Below are 12,497 nucleotides of genomic sequence, written 5' to 3' on the forward strand. Positions count from 1 at the left end.
TGGGTGGTGGGTGGAGGGAGGGAGGGGCGGTGGAAGTTTCGGTCCTAGAAAAACGAGGATATCTGAGATGTTCGGGAGTGGAATGCCTCATCCTGGGAGCAGATGCGGTGGAGGCGAAGGAATTGGGAATAGGGGATGGCATTTTTTCAGGAAGGTGGGTGGGAGGAGGTGTATTCTAGGTAGCTGTGGGAGTCGGTGGGCTTGAAATGGATATCGGTTTCCAGGTGGTTGCCAGACATGGAAACAGAGAGGTCCAGGAAGGAGAGAGAGGTATCAGATGGTCCAGGTGAACTTAAGGTTGGGGTGGAAGGTGTTGGTGAAGTGGATGAACTGTTCGAGCTCCTCGTGGGAGCACGAGGCGGCGCCGATTACAGTCATCAATGTAAAGGAGGAAGAGGTGGGGTTTAGGGCCAGTGTAGCTACGGAAGAGAGATTGTTCCTCGTAACCTACAAAGAGGCAGGCATAGCTTGAGCCCATGCGGGTACCCATGGCCACCCCCTTTGTCTGTAGGAAGTGGGAGTAATTGAAAGAGAAGTTGTTGAGGGTGAGGACGAGTTCGGCTAAGTGGATGAGGGTGTCGGTGGAGGGGAACTAGTCGGGCCTGTGGGACAGGAAGAAGCAGAGGGCCTTTAGGCCATCTGCATGGGGAATGCAGGTGTATAGGGACTGGATGTCCATCATAAAGATGAGGTGTTGGGGACCAGGGAATTGGAAGTTTTGGAGGAGGTGGAGGGCATGAATGGTGTCACGGACATAGATAGGGAGTTCTTGGACCAAGAGGGAGAAAATGGAGTCAAGATAGGTGGAGAGAAGTTCGGTGGGGCAGGAGCAGGCGGAGACAATGGGTTGACCAGGGTACTCAGGTTTGTGGATTTTGGGATAGGAGATAGAAGGGGTTGGGGAACAATGAGGTTGGAGGCTGTGGGTGGGAGGTCACCTGAGGTGATGAGGTTGTGGATGGTTTGGGAAATGATGGTTTGGTGGTCAGGGGTGGGATCATGATCAAGGGGGCGGTAGGAGGTGGTGTTGGAGAGTTGGTGCCTAGCCTCAGCGATGTAGAGGTCAGTGCGCCATGCTACAACTGCGCCTCCCTTGTCCACGGGTTTTAAGGTGAGGTTGGGGTTGGAGCAGAGGGCTGCACGTTCCATGGGGGAGAGGTTAGAGTGGGTGAGAGGGGTGGAGAGGTTGAGGCAATTGATGTCACGACGGCAGTTGGTGATGAAGAGGTCAAGGGAGGGTAGGGAGCCTTGGGGGGTGGTGTTGAGGAGGAGGGGGTGTATTGGAGGCGGAAGAAGGGGTCAGTAGAGGGAGGGTTAGGCTCACGGTTAAAGAAGTAAGTGTGGAGGCGGAGGTGGCGGAAAAACTGTTCAACATCCAAGCGTGAGTTCGTCCACTTCAACACCTTCCACCCCAACCTTAAGTTCACCTGGACCATCTCTGATACCTCTCTCTCCTTCCTGGACCCCTCTGTTTCCATGTCTGGCAACCACCTGGAAACCGATATCCATTTCAAGCCCACCTCCTCCCACCCACCTTCCTGAAAAAATGCCATCCCCTATTCCCAATTCCTTTGCCTCCGCCACATCTGCTCCCAGGCTGAGGCATTCCACTCCCGAACATCCTTGTTTTTCAAGGACTGCAACTCCCCACCAACACCACCACCCCCCCCAACCTCTGTGGTCGAGAACGCCCTCCACTGTGTCTCCCGCATTTCCCGCAACTCATCCCTCACACCCCCTCCCCGCAATAACAACCAAAACAGAATCCCCCTCGTCCTCACGTACCACCCCACCAACCTCCGGATCCAATGCATCATCCTCCGACACTTCCGCCATCTGCAATCCGACACCACCACCAAAGACATTTTTCCCTCCCCACCCTTATCTGCTTTCTGGAGGGACCACTGTCTCTGGGACTCCCTTGTCTGTTCCACATTCCCCTCCAGCCCCACTGCACCTGGCACTTTTCCTTGCCACCGCAGGAAGTGCTACACCTCCCCCCTTCCCCTCATCCCAGGCCCCAAGAAGACTTTCCACGTCAAGCAGATGTTCACCTGCACATCTGCTAGTGAGGTATACTGTATCTGCTGTTCCCGTTGTGGCCTCCTCTACATCGGGGAAACCAAGTGGAGGCTTGGGGACCGCTTTGCAGAACACCTATGCTTGGTTCGCACTAAACAACTGCACCTCCCAGTCGCGAACCATTTCAACTCCCCCTCCCATTCCTCAGACGACACGTCCATCCTGGGCCTCCTGCAGTGCCACAGCGATGCCACCCGAAGGTTGCAGGAACAGCAACTCATATTCCGCTTGGGAACCCTGCAGCCCAATTGTATCAATGTGGACTTCACAAGCTTCAAAATCTCCCCTCCCCCTACCTCATCCCAAAACCAGCCCAGCTCGTCCCCGCCTCCCTAACCTGTCCTTCCTCCCACCTATCCCCTCCTACCTCAAGCCCCACCCCCATCTCCTACCCACTAACCTCATCCTGCCCCCTTGACCTGACCGTCCTCCCTGGACTGACCTATCCCCTCCCTACCTCCCCACCTACACTCACCTTTACTGGCTCCATTCCCACTTCTTTGACCTGTCTGTCTCCTCTCCACCTGTCTTCTGTATCCATCTTCTATCCACCTCCTCCTCTCTCCCTATTTATTTCAGAACCCCCTTCCCTTCCCCCATTTCTGAAGAAGGGTCTAGGCCCGAAACGTCAGCTTTCCTGCTCCTCTGATGCTGCTTGGCCTGCTGTGTTCATCCAGCTCTACACCTTGTTATCTCAATGTTTCTTCTGTCGTCCCCCATGAGTGTTTGAGGTAGTCTGAAGGAAGTTTGTTCTGTATCTGGTTCATGCCATATCTGCCTTCGGTTTGTTTCATGTCGCAGTGTAGATGGATTAGTTACTCAGTAAACAGCCTGTGCTATGCTTGCCCTTCAGGTTTGATGAACCCCTTCCTGTGAGAGCCTGGCACTGAATGTACAGAGGATTACATTTGCTTAACCTTCGCACAACACAACAATGTGTTTCTAGGATGATTATTTGCATTAGCTAACTGATGGGGTTAATACAGTAGGGAAATTTCTGTAAAGAGTATTGAAGAGAAGTGTGGCTTTCAAAACAAATTATGGCATGAATGTTTTGATCCTGCTGTTTCTGTAATGTACTATGTTTTAATGTTTTAACAGATTAAAGGCTCGTGGTCCAGTAAACGAAGCTCCGAGGAAAACACTAATCCCTACAGTTACAACAGTATTGTCTCTAACTGCTGTGCAGTCTTGTGTGGACCAATGCCACCCAGGTAGACAGAGAAACGTGCAAATTCATCTTTTTCTCCCCCATTTTCTCCTTTTTGTTATTTCTCTTACACATAGGGTGTCCAATTTTCATGTGAATTCCATGTATCTGCAGTACTGCTTTGTGCCAATGTTGCCGCACAGTGACATTTACTTGGTGTTTTCTGCTGTGGATTAGTGTGCAAGTGTTGGAACTCTTGGCATTAGGAAGTTTTGACTTTAGATTGGAGGGAAGCCAGGTGCTTATGTACCCTCGTACTTGTGCATCTGAATAAATTTTAAAGTAACAAGTGCACCTAATTGTTCTGGAATCACTGGGTTGATTGAAGAAAATAAGTTGCATGTGCCAGTGGCATTGTTTCCAATAGACACTGCCTGTTGATTTAAGCCTGCAATGTAATGCACTTGTGCTGTCCTGTCAATTAAAAATGTCCCCTCTGCTTAGCCTATTAGCTTTAATCCCTTTGTAGTTTCCTTCACTCCTTGCAGATGCTCCTTGCTTTAACCACTGCATTCACGAGAATTAAATTTTAAATAGATGCAAACATTTATTTCCATATAAAGTGGTAAATGTCTGGAATAACTGCCAAGGTATTAAGCACAATCTTTAGTGGAGCTCAGGCTAAGCAAGCAAGGAGACCAGCATCTGTGTAAATGTTGGGATATCAGAAGAATGGGCTTCAATGAGAGAGTTGGGATATTGAAAGGATGTGTTTCTATGGAAATATTGAGATGTTGGAAAGATGGGCTTTCATAGAAGAGTTGGGGAAGCAGAAAGTTGGCCTTCATTGAGGCAATCAGTATGGGAAAAGGGTGAGGATGAATATCTCAACAACCTTTTTGTCCTGCTCTTAATTCTGTAAATAAAATAGAATCTCCAAAAAATATCCTGAGTCAGTGGCTTGGGACTAGTTTAGGTAACTTAAGTTTGTATGAGTAAATTGAGTATACTCTGATATTTTTGTTGATGTCGGTTACTCACTACTTTTTCTCTCTCTCCCTCTCTCCCTCTCTCCCTCTCTCCCTCTCTCCCTCTCTCTCTCTGTTCCCCAGTTTAATTGACAGGCGTGGTTTCTTGGACCCAGACCAGATACAGCTGCCTGGGCCCCAACGTAAGGTTTCTCAGGGAGCAAAACCAGAAGTCAACCTGGTAGGAGGTGACCCCCAATGATGTGAATTAATACCGTGCCTGTTGTGTTTGATTCCACCTTCCCTCATGCATCTGTTCATTTCCCTGTTACCGCGACCTCAGCTTGAGCATGAGCAGAAATGAAGGCCGCCCGTTGTGGGAATGTTTAGTTGCCTGACTTGGTGACATTTTGCACACAGTTCCCATGACTGGAAATGTCACTTGAGCCAAGCTCTTGGAAACAGATTGACTCTTTGGGTGCTGTGAAGGATCAACACTGGACTGCTCAGCAAAGAATCATGGGATGTGTTATTGTCTGCAGTCATCTGCCTGATTAGGGGATATTTCTTTAGAGTTTCTCTCCATTACAGAAGTGAGAGATAAGAGTAGGATCATCCTGCTGGATAGAGATGAAAGACTGTTCAAACACAGCACAATGACTGTTACTATCACAGTAATGGTACAGATTGAGAGTGAGTGCTAACGGGTGGGAGTTACATTTGAAAGGGGGAGGTGGAGCCCAAGGGTAGAGGAGGCCAATCCTTCTAATATAATTTAAGCCACTGACTTCCATCTTTGCTTCACATGGGATTGTGGGCTGATGAATATCATGTGATTGTTATGGTGGATTGGTGTAACGTTCCAGTTCAGTTCATTACCCTAAGGAACTAAGTACTCATTTGTTTTGGGTGTTTTAAGACAATTAATCTAGGAAAGGACTCCAGGGGATAGTTGTCGTGGTGTCTTGTTGAGCATTGCTACAGCCTGAAACCTCATGAAAGTGGTGAGAGGGCTCCAGGATCCTGTCTGTGCTTTGTTTTATCTTTGCCAATTTGCATATTGAAGCAAGAATTGCACAAGAAACTTCCTGCTGACTTGTTCTACCACATTTTATTTTAAAACATTTTTGTTTGAATCCTCTGTGCCAGCTTGTTGTCTGTACAGAGAATGTTATCTAATTATTGCTGTTTTATTTTTCATCATCTTGTATTTATAATAAAATTGGTGCTATCTGTCTAAAAGTCTCCCCTGGTGAACTCATAATCTGAAATAAAGTTGGAGAGTTGAATCACAGATTATAGAAGGGACCATAGAGAAATTAGGATGAGCTGAGCTCTGAGAAGATAGAAATGGCTGTTTGGAGTGACCCACTGTAGTATCAGCTCTACTCTTGCCAGCTGTAAGTTATTGTTGACTTATTACTATATTGGTTTCCATGCAGTGCATGGTTCTCTTGACATATTTTTTGAGAAAGAAAGGCAAAAGCTGAGATAAAGCATCTTGACCAAATACTGTCCACCGTGGAGATTCAAAATACAATATTCAGTTTTCTTTCACAGGACCACGAAAGTTTTTCTTGAATTAATACTGAAGCAGGTTCCCTGCTGCTTGTGTTAGTGAAAGCATTACTTAGAATGAGGCAAAACAAAAATGGCCCTGTATTTAACTCCAATCTCTGCTCACTTAGCTAATTTCAGATGAGGCTAGAGTTGGATGGGGATCACAAGGAGACGGTGAGCCAGGGATCCCATTCCTGGTCACTTCACAGCAACCTTCAAGTGTATGTAAGAAGGAAATGACTGGAATCGCCATCAAGTATGATGTCCTCCCCTCTCTCACTCCCACCACCACCTCAACCCTCCTATTTGAATGACCTGCTCACACTTCACCCCAGCTCACATAACAAATGGCTTGTGACGGCAGCAAAGTACTCAGTGCCTGCTTTTTAATGGGGAAGGGATGAAAGGGACAAGATCTGAAAAAATAAAACAAGGAATTGTGAGATTTAGAGGCAGTTTTATTTTTTTAATATTTCTAACACTGGAACTGCTAAAACTGGAAGTCATTTGACAGAGATGTGCTGCTTGAACAAGTAAATGAACCACCTTAGAGTTTGAATATCAGAGGGTCCCACACAAAGCCTCATTTTTGAGGGTCTGGCCCTCAGGTACCAGTGATGACCGTCTTTCTCCAGTCATGATCCTCGTAACATAATTCTGCAACTTCAGAGGGGAGTGGCACTGCATAAGATAAGTGAGTAGAATTAGGCTATTTGACTCATCAAGTCTGCTCCCCCAATCCATCACGGCTGATGTGTTTCTCCATTCCATTTGCCTGCCTTCTCCCCATAATCCTTGATCTCCTTTTTAATCAAGACCCTGTCAACCCCATCTTAAATACACTCAATGACTTGGCCTCCACACTTATCTTTAACAGTTGAGTTCCACAGATTCACCACCCTCTGGCTGAAGAAATTCTTCCTCGTCTCAGTCCTAAAGAGTCATATCTTCACTCAGAGTGTGCCCTCAGGTTTTAATCTGTCCTATTGGTGGAAGTATCTCTGCGTCAACTGTATCCAGGCCTCTCAATGAGATTCCCCTCCCTCATTCTTAAACTCCAGTCTTCCACCGCTCCTCGTATGACAAGCCCTTCATTCCCAGGGATCATTCTTATGAGCCTCCTCTGAACCCTGTCCAAGGCCAGCACATCCTTCCTTAGATATGAGGCCGAAAGCTACCCTCAATATTCCAAATGTAGTCTGACCAGACCGCTGTACAGCCTCACCATTCTAACTCCCTTGAAATGAATGCTAATATTGCATTTGCCTTTGTAGCTCTCAACTGAGCCTGTATGTTAGCCTTAAAGAAAAGCCTGAGCTAGGATTCGCAAGCCCCTCCGTGCTTCAGATTTTGGAAGCCTTTCCCCATTTAGAAAATAGCCTATACCTCTCAGCTCCTACAAAAGTGCATAATTCACGTTTTCCCACATTGTATTCCATGTGTCAATTCTTTGCCCACTCTCCCAGCCTGTCCAAGTCCTTCTGCCTCTCTGCTTCCTCAACACTACCTGGCTCTCCACCTATTTTTGAGATAACAAGGTGTAGAGCTGGATGAACACAGCAGGTCAAGCAGCATCAGAGGAGCAGGAAAGCTGACGTTTCGGGCCTAGACCCTTCTTGCTGTGCTCACCCAGCGCTACACCTTGTTATCTCAGATTCTGCAGTTCCTACTATCTCTCTCCACCTATTTTTGTGTCATCTGCAAACTTAGCAACAATGACCTCACTCCTTTGTCAAGGTCATTAATGTATATTGTAAATAGTTGTCCCAGTACTGACCCCTCTGGAACTCGACTAGTCACCTGCTGCCAGTCAGAAAAAAACCCTTTTTTTGTACTCTGCTTCTGCCATTTATCCAATTCTCCATCCATGCCAGTACCTTGCCTCAAATATAATGAGCTCTTATTTAGCAGCCTTCTCTGGAGCACTTTGTCACAGGCCTTCTGGAAATGTAAGTAGGGCATGTATGCTGGCTGTCCTTTGTCTAATTTGCTTGTTACCTCCTGAAAGAATTCTAACAGATTTGACAGGCATGACCTCCCCTTGACTAAGCCATGCTGACTTAGTCCTATTTTACCAAGCATCTCCAAGTATTCCTCAATCTTGTCCTTAATAATGGACTTGAAAACCTTACCAATAACTGATGTCAGGCTGACTGGCCTATAATTTCCTGTCTTCTGACTCCTTCCCTTCTGAAACAGGGGTGTTACACTAGCCATTTCCCAGAATTCTGAGACCTTCCCTGACTCCAGCGATTCCTGAAAGATCACCACCACTGCATTCACAATCTCCCTGGCTATCACCTTTAGATCTTTCAGCTTCCCCAGCACCACCTTCTTAGTGATGGCCAGTACATTTGATTCTGCCCCCTCACTCTTGAAGTTCTGGTATGTTGCTGGTGTCTTCCACCATGAAGACTGATGTGAAGTATCAGTTCTGTTCCTCTGCCATTTCTTTGTTTCCCCATTTCTACTTCCCCAGCCTCATTTTCCAGAAGTCCAAAGTCCAATCTTGCCCCTCTCTCTTGTCTTTTTTTAAAGAAAACTCTTGCATACTTCTTTTATATTAATAGTTAGCTTACCTTCATATGTAATCATCGTCCTCTTTATTGCTTTTTTAAATTGTCCTCTGGTTTTTAAAGGCTTCCTTTACCACATTGTATGTTATTGCTTTTGTTTTTATGTTGTCCCTGACTTCCCTTGTCAGCCATGGTTGCCTCGTCCTCTCCTTTAGTATGTTTCTTCTTCTTTGGGATGAATTTCTGCTGTGTCTCCTGAATTGCCCCCAGAAATCCCTGCCATTGCTGTTCCACAGTCTTCTGTTTGGCTTCCCTTCCAACCAACTCTAGCCAGTTCCTCCCTGTTTTCTTTGTGATGTCTTTACTCAATAGTAATACTGTTACATCTGATTCCAGTCTCTCCCATTTAAACTGCAGGGTGAATTCTATCATATTATGGTCACTGCCCCCTAGGAGTTCCTTCTCCTTAAGCTCCATAATCAAGTCTGCCTCATTACACATCACGAAATCCAGAACTATCCGTTCCTTATGGGCATTACCACAAGTTGCTGCAAAAAAAACCTTGTAGACATTCCACAAAATCCTTTTCTTGGGACGTGCTACCAACATGATTTTCACAGGCCACCTGCATATTGAAGTCCCCCATGATTATTCTTACATCCCTTTTCTATTTCCTGATTTATTTTCTGCCCTGCATCCTGGCTACTGCTAGGAGGCCTGTACGTAACTCTCATCAGGGTCATTTTTTCCTTTGCGGTTCCTTGCTCCACATACTTTCTGTGCCATCTGATTCAATATCACTTTTAGCTATTGGTTCAATTTCTTACTAACAAGGCAACTCTGACCCATCTGCTTGTCCTTGGACATATCCCTTGGACATTTTGTTTCCAGCCCTGATCCCCTTGCTGCCCACCCCTCTGTGATATCTACAACATCATACCTGCCAATTTCAATCTGCATTGTAAGCTGATTTACTTTGTTTCGTATACTGCGTGCATTTAGGTACAAAACCCTTGGGTCTGTGTTGACTCATAGTTAGCACCTTATCTGCTGTGCATGAAGTTAGATTCCTGACCCTTTCTAGGCTCTCCGGCCTACTTGATCTGAAAACTTTAATAACTTCTGCTGAGCCCTTCCCCCAACTTTAGCTTTTTCCATGGCTTTGTGGAGACCAGGTGTCTGCAGGAGGTAGCTGTCATTATGATAAGGACCAAGAAAAAATGTCTACACTGTCTGGATATAGGGCCAATGATAAATCAGCAAGGAACTGGAAGGGATGAGAGTTTGAAGCACAGCTTCAGGTAAGATAGGGCAGTAAAGCTGTTTGCTTTTGGATTCAGCATAAACAAATGGTCTAAATACTTTTGGGGGCTGTTTGCTTTAGGTTTACTTACGTTGAGCTGGTGAATCTGCTTAATCATTCTATGACTTCAGTTTCTTAGGATCTGCTGACATGCATCATGCCAGGAAGGGGTAATGGAAGACAAATTGTTTAGAGTCAGTTCTGAGATTTTTGTCTTGTGGTGGTCTGTCTAGACTTGCAGTAACTGTAAGAAGTTCAAGCTGGATCCAAGTTGTTTAGTGATAAAGATTCCTTGGCCCTTGGATCAGTGGACCCTCACTAGGGCTCTTTCACACCATTCAAGGTTGCTGTGTTTTTCACTAATTCTTGAGAATTGTGATTTGCTGGCATTTAGTGCCCATTTTTGTAATTGTCTTTGAGAGGGTGCTGATAATCCACTTCTTTGAGCATCAGCAGTCCTTGTTAAAGAGATGGGGAGGCAATGGCCGAGTGCTATTATCGCTGGACTGTTGATCCAGAGACTCAGATAATGTTCTGGGGACCCGGGTTCGAATCCCGCCATGGCAGATGGTGGAATTTGAATTCAATAAATATCTGGAAATATGAATCTAATGATGACCGTGAATCCATTGTCGATTGTCGGAAAAACCCATCTGGTTCACTAATGTCCTTTAGGGAAGGAAACAGCCATCCTTACCTGGGCTGGCCTACGTGTGACTCCAGACCCACAGCAATGTGGTTGACTCGTAACCGCCCTCTGGGTAATTAGGGATTGGCAATGAATGCTGCCTAGCCAGTGACGCCTTCAGCCCATCAATGAAGAAAGAAAAAAAAAAATGCCACAATTTGGTTTGGTCAGGGATTCCAGGATTTTGATCCAGTAATGAGGAAGGAAGAAAAGCAATACATTTTCTAAGTCAGAACAGTATATGACTTAGAGGCGAGAGTATTTCTATGCACCTGTTGCCTTTTCAGTCAGGAAGGTCACAGATTTTGGAAGTACCAATGAAGAAGCTGTGCGTGATGCAGCAGTGCAAAGTTTAGATACTTTACACTCCCTCCAGTGTCTGCTTGGTGGTGGAAGGAGTGAGTGCTTAAGCTAGTGGATGGTGTGCAAATGAAGTGCACTACTTTGTCCTGGATTTTGCTGAGCTTCTTGGGTGCAATTCTAACACCAGTCATCAGCCAAGTGGCAGATATTCCATCGTACTTCTGATTTGTGCCCTGTAAGTGATAAGGAGGCTCTGGACAAGCAGGTCAGAATACCCAGCCTCTGAACTGTTGTAGCAATCATGGTATTTATCTGGTTGGTTCAGTTGAGTTTCTGGTCCCAGGATGATGAATTTGGGAAAAAGCAAAGACGGTAATTCCTTGAGTGTCAAATGAAGGTGATTAGGCACTTTGGTTATTGTCTGTGCTTGTATGAGTCAGTTTATTTTGATTAATTTTCATGGGATGAGAGCATTGCTGGTCAGGCCAGCATTTTTTGTGCCTTTCCTAATTTCCCTTGCATTGATTGACTTGCTGGGCCTTTCCAGAGGGCGATTAAGTGTCAATTGTGTTGCTGTGGAGCTGGAGTCACACACAGTGCAGACGATCGAAGAGTATCAGACTTCATTCTCTCTGAAAGACATTAGCAAATCTGTTGAGTTTACCTGACAATCAATGATAGCTTTATGGTGACCATTAACTTTCAATTTGGGATTTATTTCTAATACTGTACATTAAATTAAAATCCACCAGCTGTCCATGGTGGGATTTGAACCCATATCCCCAGAATATTAGCTTGGGTGTCCGAATAGTCGTCCAGTGACAATGCCACTGCCTTACCAAGAAGTCATGAGGATAGCACCTGTGACACTATGAATCCAACACAAATTATTCAGCAGGCTGCAGCTTCCAATGGAAATGTATCCTTGCTTCCTGATCATTTGCACATCAACTGAATTTAACTCTTTGTAGAACCTTAATCTACTGCAACATTTACCTCTGCTTTGACTAGTATAAACAGAGTGATGTCTTATCTCAGCATTGTCCCTACTCGTAATTTATTTTCCTGCTCAAATTCTGCTGAAGAAAATCTGTTTGAGTGTATGTCCATTGCACCCTAACCGTATCTTTGGATGTCTTACCTCAACCGCTATTGTGAGCTTGACCTCAATGGGTCTCAAGTATGGACCATCAGCTAACTGAGAAATAGAGAGAACTAGCTCCATTTGTGAACTGTGTATTCAGTTTAAGCTTTTCCAATTTCTAATTAGAACACTGAGTCACCTTGAGTAAGAACACCCCAAGTTTATTCCCTTCACTCTGTTGCATTAGCATTTGAGTACTAGAATTGATGTTTGAGTTCCTGTGCCTCACTGCTGCATGGGTTTGGTGAGGACAGGAATAATGCTAAAACGCAACAGAACTAGTATCCAAAGAATGATCATTTGCTTGACCAACTGGAAATGTCTTTATAACACTTCCACCAGCAAAGAGAAATGTTTTGTTTGAGTTATTGAATAATTTGAGCTGTATCCTGAGATTTTTGAGATGTTACTGGTTATTGACTTACGTTGAGCAAGAGAGAACATTTCTTGGGAAGTAAGTTATGATTATCAATTCTGCTTCTAATTCTGCCATTTGGGACATTCAATATGGTATTATCCTGGGTATTCAAGACTTGGGCATAATTGGTGACATCTGTGCGATGAAATATGAGCCAAATTATCATTTCACCATGAGTTTTTGACAGGATTGTCAACCATTGAGAGTTGAGCACATTTAATTCCAGCCGGGTTGATTGAAAGAGCAAGGAATAAAATGGAAGGAAGGAATGCTTTTAGCGTGCGCACAAATCACTGGTTCAACAATGACTTCTATGCAATAGACACCAGTGGCAGTGGGACGGTGTTAAGAGATTTAGTTTCAGT

At 45.2% G+C, this 12,497-nt stretch overlaps 1 protein-coding gene across 5 annotated transcripts in view; it reads left to right on the forward strand.

Moving 5' to 3' along the window:
- zdhhc18a (zinc finger DHHC-type palmitoyltransferase 18a) overlaps positions 1 to 12,497 on the forward strand; it is a 101,992-nt gene that overhangs the window by 15,792 nt on the left and 73,703 nt on the right. For all 5 annotated transcript variants that reach the window (XR_007264935.1, XM_020536338.2, XM_020536343.2 and 2 more), the window contains 2 exons: positions 3,184 to 3,296; positions 4,345 to 4,441. Coding sequence is in view for 4 of the 5 variants with exons in the window: in XM_020536338.2 (XP_020391927.1) it covers positions 3,184 to 3,296; positions 4,345 to 4,441 (210 nt within the window). In the remaining variant the exon portion in view is untranslated. The remainder of the gene's footprint in view (positions 1 to 3,183; positions 3,297 to 4,344; positions 4,442 to 12,497) is intronic.

The sequence above is a fragment of the Rhincodon typus genome, chromosome 27 (genome assembly GCF_021869965.1).
Source record: "Rhincodon typus isolate 14 chromosome 27, sRhiTyp1.1, whole genome shotgun sequence".
Taxonomy (NCBI): Eukaryota; Metazoa; Chordata; class Chondrichthyes; order Orectolobiformes; family Rhincodontidae; genus Rhincodon; species Rhincodon typus.